We start from the raw sequence: 23,908 nt of genomic DNA, 5'->3' as shown, positions 1-23,908 counted from the left end.
ACATCAATGACAGACATTTGAAAGGAGTAGTCGTTTATTACAGAGCACAAAGGAACTACCCAGTCTAGACATTAAGCACAATACAGTATCAGCTACTTGTTCCTCTGGAAGTTGAGCGCAATGTTGGTAGGATGGGAGAAAAGCAAATGGGGAGTAGAGGAAATAGAAAAGGCACTCCTACACTTACGGTAGCCAACGGGGTGACCTCAGAGTGGTAAAGGGGAACAAAACCAAAACTTTAACCTATCCCACAGATGGGATGGCTGCGTAAACAAGGCTGGTTTCTCTGTACAACACCAACCAAATGTAGCCATTCCATTGAGGATAGGTAAGAGCTAAAGAATTGCACCAGTCAATTTAATGGGATTTCAAAACCAACCCACTTAAAAGTATGATCTGTAGTCCAAAAAATGATAAAAACGGTTGTAAAATAGTTACTAACAGTAGTCAGTGACACTTTCGGCTTGAGGCGGCCCAAAGCTTTTCTGTACGACACTCTGGGGCCTCAAGCCAAACACTGAAACATGATCAAGTCAAAAGGAATTCAAGACTCATTAGCCAAGTATGTTTAAAGCTGCCTTCTGAAACATCCGCTTCTCTGTATCCACGCAGAGTTTCAGAGAACAAATAAATAGTGTTGAGGTTTGACTTCAAGCCAGTAAGACTCTGTGGCAAAGAACACTCCATTAAGGATAAAGACGGAGACCAGGTTTCTCTGTAGCTACACCTGCCATCCATATACTTAGAGTAGAAGTCACGTTAGTCACGTCGAACCATAAAAAGCAAGTGAAACTACATTTAAAAAGATGACTCATTTAAAAATTTAATTTCAATGCATAACAATCCAATTTTGCCATTATTTTCAAGTATAACAAAAACCTCTGCAGACCAGAGCAGTGACATAGCAGCTTCTGACTTTTCTGTATGACGTCAGAAAACAGCAAAGGTCTGTAAGGGGCGTCTGAGGATTTATAATCCTCTGAGAGCTTGAATAATTAGGATTTGGTTCTCCCATTAGTCTGAAATGCACAGCATTTTTGTGTGTGTGAAAATAGCAACAACCCTTAATTTTAAATTGTGCCATTCTAGCATCCTCGCAGGGGTAAAGCTAACAAAAAAGGACAAGACCGACTGGGTCAGGGAATTATTGTACCAGATTGACAAAAGGAGGAATGTTTAGCAAGACACTAAACTGTTTTAAGGTGCCAGATCAGAGAGAAAAATGTAGATGTTGCGCAGACTCCTACCATCAGTAGCACCAGTAAATTAAGAGGGGTATAGCTTATAGCCCAACATGCTATCACCATCACGCCGAATAAACGACCGATATTGACGGGTGTGGAATGCCAAACGGAGAATAACTCGATGCAGCTATTCAGGGTCCATCGCGGCAAGAATCGGGGGAACCTCGAGACGTGGGAGAACATGAAGTACTGTGGCGCATGAGTTCATGGAACCCATCCAATTCTTTAAACATCAAGTTTCTGAGCCATGCCTGCTACGACCCACTACGATACCGCAACCAGCAGAAAAATAGCAAGAAGACAAGGAGGGAGTTTGAGTGAGAAAGGGAGTCATGTGTTAAAGGATACCATTACTATGAGAGAGATAAGGGCATTTCACCCCCGGAACCTTGGAGGCTTCTCTGTAGTATACACCAACAGGCCTGGGGGGGAAAAGCTTAACATGTTTAGTGTTTGAGTTTTTTGGGCACCTCCCATGGGAAGGAGTCTCGGCCAAAGTGGCCATAGGCTGCGGTCCTCTGATACAAGGGCTTCTTCAGATCCAGCTCCCTAGAATACATAATCAACATACTTAGCAGCAGTCACACGCAGCGACCTCAAATGCACACAATCATGCTCACACAGACAAAGCGCTCACATTAGCCGGTTGAGACTGTCGAGTGCCACCAAAAGAATAAAAACATTTTTTTTTTTTTTTTTTTACGTGCGATTTGTTAGAGCAGCTGGTTAAGAGGGATTTGTGAAGCTTTGACACTTACCCTGACAACCAAACTCGTCCCTGAGCAGTGTGGTTAATGCAGCTGGAAACCACACTCTACAATTTACAAAAAGGACGCTCATCTATCTATAATAGGGCTTCATTACAGAAGGGCATCATACACGTCTACCCCAATATATTAGACTTTTGCTCTCCAATTCCCCCATGTCTAACCTTCACCACTATACCATATCGTAGAAAGCAATAAGGTAATAGCTAAGCTTTGGATCACAAAGGCCACAAAATGCAAGCTGCAGCAAAAAAAGAAAAGAAAAAAAAGGTGCTGCTCCGCAGAGTTTCAATATCTATTAAAATAACTATATCCTGGGAAGGGCAATAAATAAAAGGACAAATCAAAGGCATCAGGACTGGATGGATCTGTTATTTTTTTGAGAACAGGTGGCTTCAGAGGTTCAACATTACCTGACAATGACACCAGGGCGGAGATCAAAGTTCTTCTTTACAATGTCAAGCAGCTCCCTCTCACTCTTGTCGGAGGTCCCGTAGTGGAAGATAGAAATGGAAAGGGGATGGGCAACTCCAATAGCATAGGCAACCTAATACAACACACAAGCACATGTATTATATCAAGAATAAAAAAAACTAAAAAAAACACATAATACTTCAGGTGTGAACCTCTTGTAGCCCCTCTCACTAAAAAAAGAAGCGTGGGCTCTACCACTCACCTGGACCAACACTCTCCTGCAGAGCTCCGCCTTCACCAGAGACTTCGCCACCCAGCGTGCAGCGTAAGCAGCCGAGCGGTCCACCTTTGTGTAATCCTTCCCAGAGAAGGCACCGCCGCCGTGGGCTCCCCAGCCGCCGTAAGTGTCAACAATAATTTTACGCCCAGTCAGGCCAGCATCCCCCTTTGATGAAGAGCAGAGGTCACACAGGTGAGCGAGTAACTCGCAGGCTAAACATTTTTCTGAAAGCCACACACGCCGACATTTACCTGTGGGCCTCCAATAACAAATCGGCCGCTGGGCTGCAGGTGGTAAATTGTGTCATCGTCCAAATAGATGCATGGAACAACAGCCTTGACGACTTTCTCCTTCAGGGTGTCTCTCATCTCCTCCAGGCAAACATCCTCGTCATGCTGAACAGAGACAACAACCGTGTGCACACGCACTGGAAGCATGGCACCTCGGTCCTGGCGGTACTGGACAGTAACCTGTGAAATAAGTGAACATGTAAACAATAATCCCAATTTTAAAAAAGTGTAATTTATGCTAGTTATTAATAGCAAGTCTAACAACGTTACCTGTGTCTTTGAGTCTGGCCGGAGCCATGGGAGAGTGCCATTGCGACGCAACTCAGCCAGCTTAGCATTCAGTTTGTGGGCAAGGACGATTGTGAGAGGCATACACTCCTCAGTCTCATCAGTGGCATATCCAAACATCAAGCCCTGCAGAGCAAGAGACATTCACTCTTTAAAAAGCATAAGTTTCATTTAAAGACCATCAACTACAGTACACACATGGCCAACCAACATGTTGATAGCCACTACCGACCTGGTCCCCTGCTCCAACGTCCTCCTCGTTACGGTCAATGTGAACTCCCTGAGCAATGTCCGGAGACTGCTGCTCCAAGGCCACAAGAACATTACAGGTCTTATAGTCAAAGCCTGTGCAAGAGACAAGACAGAAGCACATCAACACACCAGTCTTGGATACCAAACAACAACTACTGAGTAGTCAACACAAAGCACAACAACATGCCAAACCTTTGGCGGAGTCGTCGTATCCAATTTGGCGGATGGTGTCTCGAACAACTTTCTGATAGTCCACTGTGGCCCTTGAAGTCACCTCACCAGCCAACAGGATCATCCCAGTCTTGGCAACAGTCTCTGCACGAGGCAACAAGGTTGCAAGAAAACAACAGTCAATACAAACATCTGATTTGAGCAAACATAAATGTCAAAAGAAACAACATTTTTTGCATACCACATGCAACTTTGGCATCAGGATCCTGCTTCAGATGGGCATCCAAAACGGCATCACTGATCTGATCACAGATCTTGTCTGAAAAACAAGAACAACAATGAAACTAAACACTGCAACAGCAGCAAAACCGGGGCCGAATGTAAACGTTGGCACATTAGCGCCACCGGTCGAGCTCAGTGGGAGTGGCTCAGAGACTCAACAGTCGCCATTTCAGCATGTGCACATGTGGTGGGGAGGCAAGGGCGCCAAGTCCACCAGGGACCGGAAGGAATGCGTGATACAGTACTTAATATTTAACCAACTTTGAGTGCCGACTATAAAACATGAGAGAGAAAAACAACATACTACCGTACGCTGTTAAAGCCAACCGATCATGCTAGCAGTCACTGTGCCATATGAATGGCCCTGGACGTTTCGGCACGTTCAGGAAAACGCTTACCAAATATAACGAATAATTATATAGTAATTAACGGAGTATTTAAGTAACGTTAACAGTTGTCAATAACAGTGGTACGTTTGCAGTCAGTGGACCTGACATGCGATCGCATCACGTATTCAGAAAGGATTAGCTTTAAAGTTAGCTAGCAGCGCGTGCACTAGACACTGGCTTAGCTAACATTGCATAGCGGCAAAGGCCGTAACGTTCACATTTCAATGATGCAATTACATTACAGTTTTTTTCCAAAATAAAAGTGAAGCGTGGGAATATAACGTTACAGTGCGTCGGGACACATTTAGCTAATTTCACCAGACAGACTCAAAACAGCGGCGGTGAGGGTCTTACCGGGGTGTCCTTCTCCCACCGACTCTGAGGTGAACAAGAAGCAGTCCTCGTCAATGAGGGAGTTATGGAAGCCATTGATCTGCCCGTTCATTGTCGTTAACGGCTGGTGTGTATAAATGTTACGGCGTTAATTTCAAGCTAACGTTCTATCTTTTCTACAAGCAGTGTCTCGGCGTTCTCCCTCCGCTCCAGAATTACAGTCCCAGTACCTCGGTCTGTAGACGCTTGAATCTCATGGCGCAGAGCTCCACTATATATGCTATGAAGTCAGCCGCTCTGACGTCACGAGGAGGTGGACCATACCATTGAGCCTATCGAGGGTGTGCGTGTGTGTGTGTGTGTGTGTGTCTGTCAGACTGAAGTGAGTGATGTAATAATAGAGTTAATTGCACCCTGTGTTGATTTGTCATTTTACATGAGAAATATAAACCCTACCAGTCTTGAATCACGAAGTTGCTGGATCTGACATTAAAACGGCTGGATTGGAATTATGAACTTCTCCACCACCATGCTTCACACCCCCATACTCATCCTTCTTGTATTCCCTCCTTCCACAGTTTTGATACATGCGACTGTGATGATTCCTGCATAGATATGAGGATGTGGAGTGATGCTTGACACTTGATGCAGCTCAACACTATCCTTCTCACTCCATGTCCTGTTGTGTTTTAAGCAGGTGAAAGTGGAGTTGGTTGGCTGTCATTGTGCATACAGGAACATTCAGTTTAAAAGCTTTGTTGCTTATATAGGCCTAACAAAAGTTAAAATGTTAGATGGTGTTTGTTTTTTTAAATGGACATCCATACGATGTAATTTCTCTTTTTCATCATGTGTAATATAAAACTGTGTATCAACAAATACGTGTTTCCAGGAAACCATTATTAGAGTTTGCTACAAACCCACACTGGTATCTAATCTGATAAAATCATTTTATTTTACATGAGAACATCTGAACATGTGCTCCTTTGGATAAACAAGCAGATAAACCTGGAAATAATTGCAACAAAGTGAAAACTGGACAGTGTAGAGCGAGCAGAAGCGGTGTATATCATATCTAAACATAATTTAATTAGACTTTACTCAGAAAGCTTCCATCTGCCTCTTACCCTTCAGGCACTGTTTTTTAATATAATCAAAAGCTGTGATTGTGAACATGTACCTTTGTAGGCAACAGATGGGTTTAATTAATGTCGCTGCAAGGACAGGTTTACCATGGTTTTAGCTCCAACGAAGGAAGGAACATTGTATTCATTTGAGAAGAGGAGTATGGCTATAGTTCAATTCTGGTCCCAGTGTTTCATCCAGAAAATATGTTGAAATTGGGATATTGTGGTTTCAAAGTTTGTGACTCAGACCGCTGCTCCACCAAGAAAATCCATGTACATATTCTGCTTGTCATTGTGAATATCCTGCACCTATGAATCATCCCCTTTTCAAGATATCTTTAAATATGAATACATAATTTGTCACAGAGGCAATGCATTTATATGAAGGTGTGGAGCACACAATCCCAGTGGTGCTACAAACAAGGCCCAGTGTTCTGTTATTAAGCAGAGTGACCTGATGTTGTATCTGTTCAAGGTGCTCAATCTGAAGTCAATGCCAGTCACGGTGACAGATAGATAACACAACACAAACAGTGGCTGTTAGGTAATAATGTGAGATATAGAATAAAGGTACATCAATACCCAACAGTACTGATAAGGGTTATTCCAGTGGCTCATATCACTAGAGGTTATAAATGGTCAAATATCAAAGGTTTTCTTCAGCACAAACATACTGCTCTTACAGTCGAGTATTATTCCTGGAAATTAGACCTTTCAATTTTGCAATCTTGATGGAAAATGCAACCCAGAATAAATCCTCACACTTATGACATTACAGGGCCATTAGTATTGTCCGCTTGTACCCTTTTGGTCAGTTAATTTAATGACGTTATTATGGTTTATTTTCACTAAATCAAGTAACTCAATCTCTAGCCAGTGTTGCATCAGAGCGGTAGTCATTTGTCACCATGAATTCGCAGGGTGGACACATTCTTTTCAGAGGGAAAAAGCATGATGCAAGATGCACCTGCTGTTGCCTTCTGCAGGATGTTTGTCGTGTCTGTCGCCCACATTTATATAGACGGTGTGTAATAGCAAGCAACATCCACTGTATCCAATGATACATCACAAAGAGCCAAATGGCTGTCCAAAGATGAATAATAGTTGACTGAAGGGCCACCCTAACACTGGTAAACTTTGAATGAAGTTCAATTCTTTTACATAATTGAAGATAATGCATTTGCTGTACTGTTGTTGTATTAAAGACTTTTACATTTCGTGGAAAGGTTTTAGCAGCGCAGACCGGATTCTCTCAGGGAATGGCATCAATATGTTTTTAGGCCCTTCACCCTTATTTACTTTGTACATCCACATCATCAAACTCAGTCACTGTTACTGTTTCTTTAGTGCTCTCTCATTCTCTTTCACCTTTCAGCAAGAAAAAAATAAATACGTAACTCTTCAGTTTGTCACGTTTTCACTTATTCTGATATATAGAAATAGAGGAAACAATAGATTACACTGTAATCAACATTTTTTCAGCCAATGACAATAAATATGAAGCGACTCAGGAAACACACAGACAGCACAATTTGAAGGGGAGTATATTTTTTTCTTTGGACAGTGTTCCACTAGTTTTGGGGTTTGAGAACAAAGCAAGCAACTCCTAAAAAAACCTTATCGCCTCACTGATCAGATGGTTTTACAGAATCTCACAATATCTCACACGCTTGCTATATTTTTTGAGTCAATTTCATTCACAATTATTCAAAGACCTGTAGACTGAACAATCCACACAATTAAAGCAACATTTGATCTGGATTTACTAAAATGGAAACTGGAGAAATCAGACTCTCTTCACAGTTCCTTATAGAACAAGAAAATAATCATCTATATTCGGTAATATCCATTGACATAATGCTCCCTCACTGGCCAGCAGAATTCAGGCTCATTTAACAATTAAATAAGAAAATAAATACACAATTTAAGTAAAGTCATCTTTGTAGCATAGATTGTCTCCTACTTTGTGTTTTCTACCATACTTAATATTTGGCCTTTACATACATATTTCTTCTATTTTAGCCACACAATTACAAAACAATAACATTCTGGAGACAGAGCTTTCTTTTCATTTACATTTCACAATAGATCTGATCTTATAGAACAATAGAACTGGTCATGACAGCAGAACTGACCATACTTATCTAAATGACCTAAAGCAGGACAAAGTCATACAATCTTAATCTTCTTTTAAACATATCACTCTAAACAAAGGTCCATTAGGTTTTTCATTTCGAAGACAAGACATACAAGAATGCACTATGAAATGTTTCGAATAATTTCAGATTAATGCAAGCATAACTGTCCTGCATCTTCTTCACTTAACACTAACAGTTACATTTTTATACTGTTCTTACCAAGTTTTCCTAACAATTTTCACATCCACTATTATAACAAAGGGGAGTCAAAAACAGCACTTTACAGCACAAAAATCACAGTACCGGAATGTACAGTATGTCCATGCAAACACATTCACTGCCACAGCTAACTACACACACACACACACACACACCTTCCACCATCAAAAACACACACGTCCATAAAAACACATACACACAAAAAGTGATTAAAGACATACCCACTTACTTACAGCTACAACAGTATACACTGTCCTACGCTAACAGCCCAAAAGTACAACGTGTCTAAAATGGTGCATCTGAGGTCACACGGTAACAATGCAACATGACTACTGTGACTATTGTCAGGGTCAGCTAACCACTAGGATCAGATAGGAGGGATCTGAGCAAAAGAAAACACAGACCAAGTAACAGGAGCAGTGAACTTAAAAAAGAAAAGAAAGCAAAAGTCAAATTCATAGAAAGAAAATGAAACATTAGATAGGACCATTTCATGTATTTTAAATATCACATTGGCATTGTGGTATTCACGACAGTGGAGCTTTGTATCGTACAATGCAAAGCCCCATAGTAGCTCTACATAGTAGAGCTCCTGCTCACATTTGTCAGAGATATCCAGATTGATTATCAGCATTTTACTTGCTTCTGTGCTGAAATCATCACACACAAAATGTTATTTTAATACTTATTGAAAATGGAGAAAAAAAATGAATAAGATGTGATTTTTCTCGTTTTCTGGGTAAATCATTTCAAAAGCTAACTTAACTGGTGGCCGAGCCCCCTGAACCCGTCTCCACCCACTTTGGTTCTGCTCTGTTTTATCATGCACCCTGGAGGGTCTTTATTCTTATCGGTGGATCATTTGAAATGCTCCCTGCGTGTTATGCATCATGTTGCCGTGTAAAGCATGCTGAATTTCCAAAGCAGGGAATATCCACATTAGTAGACGTATAGCGGCAAGTCAAATTGCATGGCTATCTCCGTTTGCAGATTTGCAGAAGCTAAATAAAATAAGTGATTGTTGACAGAGCTGGTGATGCTTATGTAGAATGTTTTTGGAATAAAATGCTTTCTCCACTATGTCTCTATGCTCCTCTTGGTCAGAGCGACACATGTTTCACGACTAAAGCAAACGATTTGTGTGAAATGTTTGTGTCAAGTATGTCGTACTCAAAAGCGTTTACTGACTGCTACGACAGTGCAGAGTATCAAATCACTGTCGGAATATGGGGAAGATGATTTCTAAAGAGTATTAAGTAACCACTCTTTTACTCTACATGACCATAGCATCCTTGAGTATTTCCTAATGCAAGGTGTCAGCTCCCTGTACTGTCCACACCTGAGAACGGACAAAGGTAGAAGAAACACAGGACAGAGTGAAAGGTTTACAAATAAAAAATATACAATGTGCACAGCTCAATAGAACAACTCAAGGCAAAGTAAGCCCTCTGGACAAACCAGATGGCTTTTCCTGAAAAGGATGGCATCAGAAACTGTATATTTTCATCACAGAAAACATACAGTGTAATGGATGTATTTGATAAAAGACACAACAGTTGGCTATGTGACCTGTGACAACAGCAGGACTAGATTGTGTATCACACCCCTGAACCCTCTGTGTCTTTTTCTTTCTCCTCAGGAGCGGACACCTGGTCGCTGCTGTCCTCTGCTGGACGTCCCGTGAACTCACTCTCAGCTGTCGTGGCGGTGACCTCGAGGGTTTTCATTTTGGCCTGTGCGGGGCTGCCGGAGCGGCTGCGGGTGTGGCTGCGATGGCTGCGATGGCTGCGGTGCTTGGCTTTGCGTGGACTGGGACTGCGGGACCTCGTCTTCGTGGGGACGACAGTGCCGTCGTCATCTGAACTGAAGTCAGAGCTGTCAGAAGAACTGGCATCAAGTCCTGAAGTGGGAAGCTGGATCTGAAGACAAATGAAAAAGATGATAAGACTGGGATTTAGGGGATAGAAAGGTCCCCCTCTTAGAGCAAATGCATTTGATTGTATTCGCCTCAAGAAAGCAGTGCCAGAGTGCCATGATTACCTGAAATGGCTCCGTTACACCCACAATGGTGCTCATGTTGTTGCTATAGTAACCCAAGATAAAGTCCCCTGAGCCTTTGGGCAGTTCTTCCTCGGTAAAGGTTACCTGGAAAACAGTCCGTCAGACATCTATTAAATGTGAAAGAAAATGATCTCTGAGGAGAATTCAGCACGCAACCAGATTACCTGATGGTCTTGTCGAGTAAAATCAGCCTCCTCTTGCTTGGCCCACACGTATCCCACATAGTCCTTATGGTGCTTGAAACCCACCTAGGTTGGCAAATTGGTAACGCACAGAAATATTTATTACAATGCACCTGATGAGTTGCTGAGGTGGATTCTTCAGACGTAACATTTCATTTGGCCGGTAGAGGTAAGACTGTTTACCTTGTACAGTCCGATCCAGTCCCAGGAGCTGCGTGGGTAGTTGGGCACCAGTTGGAATTTTGCTATGGCATCAGCAATACTATTCCACTCATCCTCCACCATGATTGTGACCAGGGGAACGTCCAATTTGTACGGGAACTGAAAAGAACATTTACCATAAACGTTTGTACGGTGCAAAATCACTGTAACGTCCCTAATATAAACCTAAATGATAAAGACGGTTGACTATAAAATGTCAGTACTAACACTGACATCGATTATCAACGGCAGCAGAGCCGATGTTTTCCCAATTTAAAGTTATACAGCAGTTTGAGTTTAAACATTAAACATTGTTTGATTTTCAAAATAAGGTGCTGAAAGTAGAAAGTAGTACTGTTTTTGATTTTACTTTGGAAACAAAGTATTTTATCATTGTATTAGCACCAGTATTGAATTAAAAGCATGCCAGCCTTAAGTCACCTTTACAAAGTCTCACCTGCAGGGTAAAGATGGAGGAGACTGGTTTGTGGTCACTGACGGTGTATTCCATGTGACTTCGGTAGTAGTGTTGTGTCACTTTGGTCCCACTGGTCAGCCCCGACATGGAGCCCCGCTTCCCTGCGCTGAGAGCAGCGCTGGCAGTAGCAGTGGCTCTCAGGCGCCACAGGATCCGGTCGGTCCAAGCTGGTTTACGCTTCTTCCCACTAGGTGGAGGACAGAAAGAGAGCAATGGAGCGCGACAAAAAACAACAACTTTAAAATCAGCACTTTCATGCTCCCCCGGGCTAGTGAGGACCTTTCAGAAAAGGGACCAACCTTGTGTCATATGTATCTGTCCCAACATCAAACTTGTAGGTGGGAGGAAATTTCAGCGGCCCCTCTTGGAAACCCTCCAACACTGTCTCACAGTCTTTGACCATATTGAGCTGCAACAATGAAGAAGAAGATAGTGTGTTTCTCTAGGGCCCTCTAGTGGCATCACCTACACAGTGCATAGTCCACCAGACATGTATTTTATGGCTTAAAAACCTTGTTTCAGCTTGTAAAATGTCCTCAGAGGAAGTCAGATCTAAATGTAAGATTTTATTGGGGAAAATATTTCAATGTATAGAAAACCCTTGTTCTTTACTAAATCAAGAACTCAATCAAAAGCTAACCTGATGCTATAAACACGGAGGAGCTAAGGGGCAAGTTGCTTTTCAAAAGGACACATGCAGAGGAGTTATATTTAACAGTCTTCTCTCGGTCTTGTAAACAGTACATTAGAGAGCCTTTATCGTTTACCTGATCCTTTTCCCACAACATTGGAAACTTGTTGCTATCGATGGCTGATTTCACCACTTGCATATCCAGGTCATCAATGCGGAAATTTAGATCCCCAAACCAGAACACCACACTGTGAAAAATTTCACGAATTCAAACAAGTGCAAGTACATACGTACTTTTGCAATGCTGATTGCGACACCATTTCCATCGGAAAACATGAATATGGGGAAAACAAGTCTATTTTACTCCGATACATCAGAGTGTAAAGGTTGTGCTGACTTACTCATGGTCAAGAACACCAGAGGCAGTCTGGCCCTCAAACTGCTGCTGCTGCAGGATGCTCTCAAAGTCCTCCATGCGCTGCCCAGAGTTTTCCATGTGAGCCGGCAGGTGGCAGTTGAGGAAGCAGATAGTGTGGCCGAACGCTGACATGCGGGCGCTCACGCCACCTTTATTTCCCTGTAACAATGACAAGCACAACGGAGAACAAAGAGAAGGGGGAAAAAAATCCTTTAGTTTCTCAAAATTAAATGACTACGGTCAGTGATGGAAAAGCGTCTAAAGTCAGTGATTGGTCTGCGAGTGTTTTCACTGTATTAGTGGTGTGCGTGTCTGTGCCACAGACACACAGGACATTTACTCATTAAGGACCAGTGAAGACAGTCATCAATATTTAATGAAGTACAGTAAAGTGCACAGTGGGGGGACAGGATGAGTCTGTGGATATCTTCCCGCTGTTCTCCCAACTGCTCTGACCCACTAAAACACAAAAGATGTTTCAGTGTTAAATGTGCAGAATGTGCTGATGCCCGAGTTCATACAGAGAGGGTTTCACTTCAAACTGAGTGCTACATCATTTTTCAGTGAACAGGATCTTCGCTCTGTCTAAATTAAATTATCACCCCATGTTTTTACCTGGTCTTTATTCTCATAAAACTGGATGGAACACCATTTGACTATCAAGTAACAAGACTGGATAAAAGCAAACGACCTGCATCGTTTACAAACCGAGCCATAGAAGTGTGTAGACACTGTAGTGGAAAGCTAGTGTCTCTCAGATCAAATTTAAACCATAGTCACGCCCACGGAAATGCCGTCCCATGTGCAGCTGAGCTTCCATGTGTGAAATGTCCAGAATACAGTGCTGATCCCAGAATGGTGTCAGTAGCTGTCTCACCCAGTAACCCCCCAGGCCAGTGCGGGTGGTCTCAGTCTGGACTCCGCGGAGGAAGGGCAGATGGAAGTACTTGGCAAAGACCAGCAGCAGCAACCCCTGCATCCGCTGGGAGGTCACCTGAGGGACAGACAAGAGGACAAGTACAGACAGACATGAAGAACGAAATAAGATAACATGAACAGGTGAGATATAAGGAGGCACTTTGCTTAAACCTGAAAAGAGAGCAGCAATACAGTTCAGGGTAACTGTATTATAATCTTGATAACGCGCACTAAAATTTCAATAAACAAATTCTCTGAGCTGCGTCCGGCTTTGCTGTGTGTCCATTTATGCTGCTCCGCTTCACTTTCTCTCCCCCTCCTCTTTCTGCCCCCTTGCATTACCATTTCGCCCTGCAGGAGCCGGCGGCCCAGCGCTCTCCCTCTACTTTACATGAAGCGCTGCACATTAAGGAGGCCATAGCTTGTCGTCTACCCTCGCTGTGGCAACGAACCACTTTGTGGAGGGAACGTGATGTACACGCTGTAGGCACTTGATGGCCAGACCTTCCCTTTCTCCGAGCCCTCCACCATCATCTCAACAGCACTTGCTGCTTGTTCTGCTACATAATGATGTGCAGATTTTGACATTCATTCAAAGGAGTGCACATATTTTTTGTACTGTGCAAGAAGGGCAGAAATATGATGCATGCGTTGTGGAACAAGATGAGCTATCTGCATGCTAGGTCAAGCCCCTCACCCGATATTTATGTTCATCTCTCTCGCTCCCTTTCTCCAGTGGTCCACACATCCCAACCCCCAACTGCAGGCGGAAGAAGCATGATCACACCCCGCCTGAAATGCCCTGTGGCCAGCAATGGAGGCACACATCTTTGCACGTGACTCAAGACCCGCTCGCTTGTATACTAACCAGCTATTTGAACTACTTTGTTGCGTAATGGATTCTACTGAACCGTAAAGCGGACCAACTTTATGTGTGGTACGTGTGTGGACGCAGGCAATGAGTGTGTTTCTGTGGAAAAGTCTGAGTACACCTTTGCCTGAATGTATTGTGGGTGAAAAGCATTTCTTATCAACATCAGTGAACATTGGGGGAGCTCGTGAAGGGTGCAGTGAGTGCACGTGTGCAGCGGTGTACGATCGACATTGAACAGCACACACGTGACTTAAGAACTGAGCTGTGAAGTGTGAAGTCTGGGAATTTGGTAGAAGTTTAGTGCAAAACAATGGCTTACTCCTTCCAGTTTCTAATAATGAAGACCACAGAATCATCAACATCTTCCTCCGCTGTTCAATACACAACATGCACATTAGACAGCATTTGCTGGCTTTCTGAAGAAATCCATTGATTTATTGAAATTGCTTAACAAATTAGTATTCAAGTGACAACTTGACTTGGTTTTTTTTTCTTGTTATTCCAGTGCCTACAAATCTATGAAATGTGATTTAACCTAAACATTAATCCTACATGCAATAAATCGATTTACTACAATATAATACAATAAATCCCCACTGCATACAAAAAGTCGAGCTGCAACATATTCCAATTGAGAGTGCCATGTTGCAATTAGAGATGAGGGCCAGAAAAATGTGTGCATTTAATTGTAGCTTACTCAAACATAAATGATGTTAACCGTGTGGTGAATAGCCAGAAACAAATGTTTTGTTGGCTCTGTGGTCCTGCAGTGAACGGCAGTCATCTTTCTTGTGCTGGCAGCAGTTACACTTTGAACCTGACAATGAGTCTTGGTGAGCTGACTATCTCAGAGCAGACAGAACCGATGGGGTGTCTCGTTACAGCGTGTCTGTCCACCATGTCGTGACGAGACAGATTCCAACTGACACCGCCGTCTACCTCTACTTCAAATTCAAACTAACACATCCCCTTAATCTGTTCACAGCATTAATATCACATGGAAATGATTTTTGCGAGGTTCAAGCTAACGTAGCAGACCATGACATTACTGGGGGACAGCGTCAGTCTCCCTGTCAGAGGCCCATCAACACTGACATCAACGTGATCCAAAAATAAAACAGCGTCCTGGGAGACATTTGTATAGCTCGACAGCTCAACAGCTGATTCACACTCTGGCTCACCATGCCAACAGACAAGTATCGTTTCAGATGCAGCCAGACGAACACCAACCTCAGCTGCGGTATGTACCAACACACCAGACAGCTGGTGAGAAAATAAACCCCGCTTTCCCAGCTTTTAATGTCTGATCTCTGCAGTACATATTGGGAAGTATTTGATCCATTCTATTCAATGTGTGCATGACATAGTGCATTTCTTCGTGTGCTACCTACTCAGAGTGGGTGTAGGCCACTGTGACAGGGTAAGACAGAGAAAAAGGAGCAGGTATGCAGTCATAAAGGCACACAGAAGGGAGCTGACATTACACGCCTGTTATAAATTATCACCCCATCCGTTGCTCAGGGAACAAAATGAGCCGAGGCAGCAGCGGAGCAGCAGAGATCTCATCAGCAATAACGTAATGCGTACTATGAATGTAAGCTGTTTAGCATTTTAGTTTAAGAGAGTGCATATGTGTTGATAATAAAAGCCATTACTGACCAGCACATAACCAAAGGGGCTGAGTCTCTCCATGCAGACCTCGCTCCACTGGTCTGTGAAGAGGACATCTTTCAGCCTTTTGTTAATCATAGAGTTCACTTCCTGCAGCCTTGAAGAAAAAGGACACACGACACACAAGGGTCAACATCCGACAGAGATGTAAGAGGAGCTGATCAGGGAGAACTTTGTAATAATGTAATGGTGGATTCATAAATGGAAGAAAATCGTAGCCATAAGGAGAGAGACATCCCTGTGGCTCAGAACTGAGCCCGACTGCTCATTAGTGACAATGTTTAAAGTGTCGACGTGGGACAAGTGGGCATAAATGGACACTTTCATCAGCTTTCATGTGGAAGACACTGGATGCGCCACAAAACACTCACCCGATAATGTACATGTCAGTGTTTCCATCACCCACATTCAGCCCCAGCAAGGCAGTGATGTCATCGGGTGGCGTGGCCGAACCCACGTTCCAAGTGATGACGTGCAGCCTGTTGGAAAAGGCTGTTAGGTTGTAAACTCTCATCACCGACAGACCTCATGATCACGACCTAAAGACTCTGAATGAGACAGCAGAACCCCTGTATTAACTACTAGAATAACCGCCTCACAGTTGTATGCCTCCGCCAACCAGTCAGGTTGCAGTTTACATCCATGTTTGTCCAAAATGCCATCGCTTCAATATTTTATCATATAAGAAATTTATGTGAAATTGTCACAATTAGCATATGAATTCTTGATTTATGGACCAAAATGTCTTCTTTGTGAGCTTTGACCACCCAAATGTAAGTAAAAACAACATGCCTTACAAAGCTGAGTGCAAAGACAGTGTTGATTTCCACCAGCTACTGTTTCCATTAGATAAATCAACACCATTAATTAGTTACCAGACCGTACTGGTGCAAACTAAAGGTTGTATAAGGAATTGTACAAGCACCTCCTTTGTTGTTAATTCATGCAATGTAATGTCACCTAAAAAAAGACTCTGCCGAGCCAACTCGGAGCCGGTCTGAAGACATGCAAGTAAGATAAATAAGAAAATCGAAATCACCCGCATAAATGTGAACATGAGGGTGTGTTTGTCTGTAATAATGCAGTATGTTGGCTCTCTGACAGACCTGTCCAGAGTCCATCTTGCCTCTCATCCAGTTTGTACACTGGGACAGGCTCCAGCCAACTACAATCCTGATGAGGGCAAGCAGTTTGGAAAATAAATCGACTGAAATTCTCTACATCCCGATCCTCCTACTGTGTATGTTACACGTGTTTAAGGATCGATATTTAATGCAGTATTTAAGCTATTTAATATTTCCCCAAATTAAACGAGTGAATGATCATGGAGCTCTTTTCTGTTTACTGGTCAATGGTAGTGGCACAGGGTATGTGACATTTAGGGGCCAATGTCACAGTTCTTCCAGAGTACCAAAGACAATTTCAAAAATGTTCTATAAAAAGCAGTGAGCTCACTATGCCGGCAGTGTTATCTTTGAACTTCCACTTCCAGAAGACCCTTCTCACAGCGCCAGCATGCTGATATAACTGCATACATTTTACTTGGGTTTGTAAGTTTTCTTGTTGATAAACATTTCATGACATTAAATCATTAATTCATTATCATGTGAAGCTTTATTTTCTGTGTTACGACACTTCTGTGAAAAAATGTTGTCGGTAATTTAGCAACCTAATCCATTCCAGAAATCCAGTTTACTCTGCAGTGACCTGTTAACCAGGGCTTGGTTCGAGATACACCCATATAAGTGAGAGAACATGCAGTGGGAATGAAAGACACAAACCTTACAAAGGCCTTTTAAGTCAAAATATGTCACACTTTTGAAGCTTGACATAGAAATGTTATAGTCCCTAAAATTGGTCATATTATGTAATACACTAGAAATACACTAAATGCATCCCATCCATCCTGAAAATATGGGATATTGATATTATCAAAAGTGAATTATTTTAGACTTTTTGGATGGTGAATTTGTAAAATAAAATAAAAATAAAAAAGTTGAGGAGGTACATTTTTCCTGACACAGAAACAAATAACAGTGTTAAATAATTATCTTAGTTAAGCAAAAATCCCCACAATTTACACGTTCACTGTAATCATGTAGCCTCGGAGTGTCGACTGGCATTCTATGTGTGCCAGGCTTATTTTTCTCAGCTGTCTGGGATCGAAAGCCGGTGTTAAGACATGCTGAGACATGAATGTTAGAACAAACACTGATGAGGGAACTTGCCTGAAGTCTTCCACAGTCTGGGCCTGGGTGTCAGCTGTACCTGCTACAGAGAAGGCTCTCTGTGCATGAGGGTTCAGGTGAGGAGCCACAGGCCTGCTGGCAGGTGCGTGGGAGACTGTCGCAGCCCTAATCGGGTGGTGGCCCGGTCCTTTAGGACCAACCTTAGGGCTGGGCCTGGTGAGCTCTCCTAAAGGTTTGAATGTTGCAGGGCGAGAGGGTTTGGGGCGACTTGCCACAGCGCCATCAGGAGTGCACTCCTCGTGGTTCGCCACTGGAGTGGGTTCGACTTTGGGCTCAGCTTTGGGCTCAGCTTTGGGCTCAGCTTTGGGCTCAGCTTTGGGCTCAGCGATGTCTACGGAGCCCTCTACTCTGGCACTTCTCTGTGGGCGTCGAGGCCTGGCATGAGCTGCAGGCTGGTTGGCAGTGGAAAGTGTGTCTGGAGCCGCTGTATCTGATGCTGCAGCTGGAGTTATTGTTAAAGCTTCTGCTGCTCCCTTTGGGTTGTCTTCTTGCGTCTGGCTTTGGATCGGAGTATTTTGGTCCATTTCTTAAGATTTCTGAAGCAAAGAAAACAATGGGAATGTTTCCACTTGCAAAATGCACATTATATTAGCATTTTAGGGATTTAACTCATTCAGAACATCAATACACAACTAACCCTGAAGATAACATTCTTGTTTAGCATCACAATCATATGGAGGGATTCATCTCTAAGGAACATGACGAAAGTCCCTGTGACTTTCAGCTGATGAGTGCAGGACTGTCATGAGACCTTTTTGACCCAGCAGGGCAACCGAGTGAGTCATTCAAGCTCCAACCATAGCGGCTTCTCAATTACCTGCCTTCTCATGGCCTTGAAAACGGATGAATGCAGCCGAATATACTGATAGAAGAAGACATCTGAAAGACCAAAATACAAAAAAACAACTAGAGAGGATTAGGAAGAGACAAGGAAGAGACAAGGAGAGACGTATTCTTATACTGTCCTAACCTCTCAGAGCTTTAGGTTGGGAGATTTGGAGAAAAGCAAGCCTGGACACAGTTTATCATCCTCTCTACTTGTGCCTAAGCCGCCTGCCAGTCCCCCAGTAACCAGGGAGATGCTCAGTCAGTTCATATCAGCTCAGAGCACCTGCCGCACACTAACACGAGGAGCTGCTGTGCGGTCCAGAACCGCAAAAACAAAAACAAAACGGCATGAAATAAACAACAATACAGGGAGAGGGAGGTGCAGCGAGATCAGACAGACACAGAGAGCAGAGGGGGGCAGAAATAAAGGAGGAATTTAAACCCATTTATTCAAGTAACAATCCATCCAATTATTGCCAGAATAAATGGCTGCATTGATTTTCTCTACTGCTGATTGATGGGACACAATAGCAAGTTCAGCTTCTGTACACACAGTTTTACAAAAGCTTTAAAATGTCTGATTTAAATACAAAACACGTGAAGCATTTTACATCAGCGGCAACTGCTTCAATGAATTGACGAAAAAATAATAAATAACTGAGTAATTATGATGATACTCAACATGGCTGAAGACATAAGAGTGTCACTTAAAGTAATTCAAATGTCTTTGGGAAATTACTTTAAAAAAATCATGGAAAATCTGAGGAAAAAAGATTATAGGGAGATGGTAATCCATACATTGTTCATCACCAAAAAAAATGAAAAACAAGCAAGGATTGCTCAGATGTTGGATCCCTAAAACACAAAAACTGCCACGTACAGTGGATGGGGACATGTCCTTGTGCTTGTGGACATGTCTGATCCTTAGAAGAGCTGATTTGGGCACAAAACTGAGGCAGCCCGACCCAGATCCATCAGTCCGTGATAATAGAAGTGAAACACGTGAGAAGGGACCATAAAATGTCTTTCATGAGGGTGAGAGGACACCTAATCTTTCGTTATCGGGTGGCGCAGAGCCAAATCATGGCAGGCATTAGCCTATTATATTCTCTGCATGGTTGAAATGATGCACTCTACATCAGGGGCATATTTTCGGTCAATAGAGAGACTCTGTTTGAGGACGGGGAAACAACAGAGCCCGCTCGTAATTATTCACATGACCTTGAAGAGACGGAGGCCTCTGGACTCCACATGTGCCCAGAAACACGCTGGTCTTTCAGTCCACCAATAACCGGGTGCCTGGCCGGGCATAATGTATTCCTATGGTCCATGTATGGCATTCAGTGGGGGGAGTGTGGAGGAGGGTGGCAGGGCACACGTGGGAGTGGGTGGGTGCAAAACGAGCCGAGGGAAGCGGGAGGGAGAGCCGAGCGAGACAGCCCATTCAGTGACAACACTGTGTCTCTTCGCAGAATGTCTCCAAATTGATCCTCTCACACTTCCCTCTGGCACTCTATATTTTTCCGAGCTTTAATCCCCCCCCCCCTCTCTCTCTTATCGTCCCATTTCTCTAATCCTTTCTCTCTCCCCATCTTCTCCCAGACTCTGTTGTTTCATCTTACCCACCTTCACTGCATGGGCATTGAATCGCTCAACCCACCAATTTGGTTTTTCCCATCCTATATTTTTCCTTTCACATCAAGCCGAGCGCCTGCACTATTCCTGACCTAAAATCGTTTCACTCCTTTCTTCTTCTACTCCCCCCTGTGCTCTGAGGTGACACTTGTGCTCCTCCAGCAACATTCTCTGCATTGTTTCCTTCAGCCGACCACCTCACAATCACTACCAATGACGTCAAGACGCCACAGTCCGCCATAACAGCTGGACGTTGATCATAACCAGCGGTAAAGTGCTCGGGAACATGGGAAAACAACTGGAGGCTGAGAACATGTTCAAACCATGTACGAGGAAGGATAGCTGGGAATGGGGAGGTCCAGTATGAGATTGTGGAGGTCATAATTACTAAATCGTGAGATACGAACACTGATTAATGAGGAAATAGCACATTCAGAGACACTTCTTTTCCGCATGCCAAAAACTACAATGCAGTTTTTAAACATTTTAAACATGTTCTTCCAAGTATTTGGCTTTCCGGGAACAGTGACGACAACACTTCTTATTCCACTCGAGTTCACCGAGGAGCGAGGGGAATGATTTGATTGTAACAAATGTGTCATGGTGTTTACATGCGCCCTCCTGAGAGCTGAGAGAACCAGGAAGGATGCAGTGTAACCCAAACAGCAGGCTCTAGCCAGCCTATGTTGATGGGATTATTTAACAACACAGATAGTTTTGGATGAGCGAGTCTGTTGAATGGCCACATTTCTTTCTATTTAGAGGTTAATGTAAAGGGAGTCATCTATATCCTCTACACTGAATGATCTGTTATCTTAAATCCCCTGCTCTGCATGGCTGCACAGTGATTCTAACCATAACACTGATCACATTTTGTGTTTGTATTACAGCCAGGCAGCGTGTTGGTGTTCAGGGCCTCCAGGGCCATATGCCCCTGTGACAGGGACACTAATGATGACCTGGACAGAAATGACTCCGGCAGCTGCTGCCACAGCTGTAAATGGCTCCTCTGGGTCCTAGTGCCACAAAGATTCACTCCCCTGTATCCAGGGGGCCTCATCTTTCTGATCAGGTCACAGCCAGGGCTGTAAGATGTCCACATTGTTCTGCTTACAGTCCAACACTGAAGACATGTGCTGACAACATAGAGTTTCATGTCTGCACTGCAAAAGTATATTATAAATTGCCATTTCAGATTCTGTCAATTAACAATTATAGAAACCAGCCAAATGGAAACATTCACTCCGGCTTCATTCTGCTTAAAAAGGCCCTCTGTAGAGGAAAATAATCACCATGTTGTTATCTGATGCAAAAGCAGCATCTGGTTCACCAAATAATTGTCATGCGTACAATGCACAATGTGGAGTAATTGGGGTAAAGATTTCCATTCAGTCCAACATAATCTGTCTGTGAATGATTCTGGATATGGCTATGTGTAATAACATCTGCATGTGCATGAAATCAAGAACACTGTAAGTCAGTTCATTGCCTGCATGTTCCTTCCTGCCCGGTTACTAAATAAGAATAAATTACAAAATGTTGCAACAGCAGCTTCACAGTGCAGTGTAGTTGCTGTTCCAGTAACTACTGAGAAAACTTGTTCGGTGAGTTATAATCAATGAATTTGGACTAAAATCTAATGGGGCGTTTAAGGAATCCAATGTGGCTATACAGATTATTATGACTGCAGCTGAATCCTCCCTCAGTGCATCAATCGCATAACATTACACTGTTGCATGTAACTGCAATCTGAATATTACCAAGCACTGGCATGTATGACACTGTAAGAGAACACCACTTTAGTAGAACATAATGAAAAACTTGTACAATGAGATTCAGCTTCTGACATAAATATGTAAATACTTCTGACAACCAAGAGAAAGTTTTTTTTGACAGGATGTGATGTTTAGTATACTCTGTTGTGTAAACAATAGAACTCTAGTTCTTCATTGCACACTTTCACGCTGGTATTTGGCCAATGGCAGGTAGATATACATATTTACATAATGACACAGAAATGACCGATGTCTCGGCTGAAAGAGGACAGCAGCATACGGATAAAGTATCTGGCCTAATTACACTCCTGCTTCAAGGACAATTTTTGTCTGGCTGAAAAAAAAGGATGAAGGTCATTTTAATTCAGTGTTTTGCCATCAAATATTAACTCAGACACACGGGTGCCTGTGTGTGCATGCATTTGTGTGTATTTGTGTGCCTGAGATACACTAATGTCTGACTGCCTGATGATTCATCAGCATGATCTCTTGCATTGAAAATGGTTGAATTGTGATTGGTTTATTCTTAATTACCATGGTTTTCCGTTGCAAACAAATGCTGTAACATGTATCAATAACCACAGTGTCAATATCCCCTCTGACACATCCACAGTACGAGGACCCGCTGTCAGGGATGTATTTACAAGTGATGTCAGGATGAAACGATAGTAAACAACGATATTTACTGTATGGGTGTTTCTGCTGTCACCACCACTGGTGATCAACAGAAGCACGTCCCGTTACATTATAAACATAATAAACACAGCTGATCAATCATCTCCTTTACCTGTTTGGGTGCTTCTGTGTTGATGATTTTAACAGCTGATGGATCTTGAGTAAACCGCTTCTACAGATGTAACGGTTGGTCGGTCTCGGCAGCCTCGGTGGAGGTTGTGAATTTACATGAATCACAAGAAGAAGAAGAAGAAGAAGAAGAAGTGAATCATTAACCGAAAACAGGCTGAACTTTCCCTTCCAGTCGCCTCCCAGATGAAACCATCGGCATCCCAGCGCCTTTCCTCCCTCCCTCCTTCCTTCCTTCCTTCCTAAGCGGGGAGATGACAGGTGGATTTGAAAAGCGATGCTGGTCAGGCTACATCTCAGAAACACAAATGTCCCTCCTGCGTTTAAAGACACAGGCTGCGACAGCACGCGCACGCCTGAGTCCTGTCCCTTCCCCGTGCCCTTCAAATTAAAGAAATCGTCCGGGACGGCACGAGAGAGAGCGAGAGAGAGAGAGAGCGAGACAGAGAGTGCGCGCTTCCGTAAACGAGCAGTTCGTGCCTCCCGGTTTTCGGTTGATGATTACCGTGAGCGTCCGGCTGTGTGAAGCTCAAAGAACTACAGCATGTAGACAGGAAATATCATGGCAATTACGCAAACATGACTTCCGTTTGCGAGCTGAGCGGACGATCCTCTCTCTCCGTTACACGCTCGTGCACCGACTCGACATTAGTTTACATAACACCGACAGGCCGCTAGCCTATGTTTGGGCGCCAAATTGCCTTTTAGCTGTATGCAGTGTGGATTTGAATAGCCGTTCTATGTAGTCAAAGTCTATGATGAAACCCCACTGTACCCTAGTGGTATGTATGGAGAAGTGCGTGGCTTAATGCCGAGCAGGAGCTTCTAATTAAATAGAAGCACCTGCTTCTTAGCTTCATCTTTAAATTGTCCCTTTGTTTTGGCTTTTTATCAGAAACCCTCTGACTGAGAGTATTTTTGTTGGTGGATATAAGTTGTGATGCCCCCCTTAGATCTAAGAGCCTGAGCATCACGTTGGGTCATGGGTA

General features: G+C 43.2%; 2 protein-coding genes across 2 annotated transcripts; both read right to left on the bottom strand.

The window, feature by feature from the left end:
- Positions 1 to 16: 16 nt before the first annotated feature.
- On the bottom strand, positions 17 to 4,976 carry mat2ab (methionine adenosyltransferase 2Ab). The gene is made up of 9 exons (XM_076099036.1): positions 4,732 to 4,976; positions 3,948 to 4,025; positions 3,728 to 3,850; positions 3,516 to 3,628; positions 3,266 to 3,409; positions 2,957 to 3,175; positions 2,688 to 2,870; positions 2,425 to 2,558; positions 17 to 1,793 (listed from the first exon to the last, which is right to left on the bottom strand). The coding sequence occupies exons 1-9, from the start codon at positions 4,820 to 4,822 to the stop codon at positions 1,691 to 1,693; spliced, it is 1,188 nt and encodes a 395-aa protein (XP_075955151.1). The 5' UTR covers positions 4,823 to 4,976; the 3' UTR covers positions 17 to 1,690.
- A 2,404-nt stretch (positions 4,977 to 7,380) lies between these two features.
- Positions 7,381 to 23,581, bottom strand: inpp5jb (inositol polyphosphate-5-phosphatase Jb). The gene is made up of 13 exons (XM_076099245.1): positions 22,903 to 23,581; positions 17,857 to 18,413; positions 16,000 to 16,107; positions 15,617 to 15,725; positions 13,043 to 13,159; positions 12,149 to 12,324; positions 11,884 to 11,995; positions 11,416 to 11,525; positions 11,096 to 11,303; positions 10,621 to 10,758; positions 10,420 to 10,503; positions 10,235 to 10,339; positions 7,381 to 10,113 (listed from the first exon to the last, which is right to left on the bottom strand). The coding sequence occupies exons 2-13, from the start codon at positions 18,399 to 18,401 to the stop codon at positions 9,793 to 9,795; spliced, it is 2,133 nt and encodes a 710-aa protein (XP_075955360.1). The 5' UTR covers positions 18,402 to 18,413; positions 22,903 to 23,581; the 3' UTR covers positions 7,381 to 9,792.
- Positions 23,582 to 23,908: the final 327 nt, after the last annotated feature.

Source organism: Anarhichas minor, unplaced genomic scaffold (assembly GCF_050575085.1).
Source record: "Anarhichas minor isolate MPS153535 unplaced genomic scaffold, ASM5057508v1 ptg000025l, whole genome shotgun sequence".
Lineage (NCBI taxonomy): Eukaryota > Metazoa > Chordata > Actinopteri > Perciformes > Anarhichadidae > Anarhichas > Anarhichas minor.
This window is presented reverse-complemented; position numbering and strand designations above follow the sequence as displayed.

Coding starts and splice junctions, on each gene's coding strand:
- inpp5jb (XM_076099245.1), bottom strand. CDS start 18,401: ATGGACCAAAATACTCCGATCCAAAGCCAGACGCAAGAAGACAACCCA. Junction 16,108..17,856: donor CAGACTGTGGAAGACTTCAG/GCAAGTTCCCTC, acceptor CTTTTCCAACAG/GCTGCACGTCATCACTTGGA. Junction 10,504..10,620: donor ACTGGATCGGACTGTACAAG/GTAAACAGTCTT, acceptor TTGCCAACCTAG/GTGGGTTTCAAGCACCATAA.
- mat2ab (XM_076099036.1), bottom strand. CDS start 4,822: ATGAACGGGCAGATCAATGGCTTCCATAACTCCCTCATTGACGAGGAC. Junction 2,871..2,956: donor TTGTTATTGGAGGCCCACAG/GTAAATGTCGGC, acceptor TCTTCATCAAAG/GGGGATGCTGGCCTGACTGG. Junction 2,559..2,687: donor GCAGGAGAGTGTTGGTCCAG/GTGAGTGGTAGA, acceptor GTGTTGTATTAG/GTTGCCTATGCTATTGGAGT.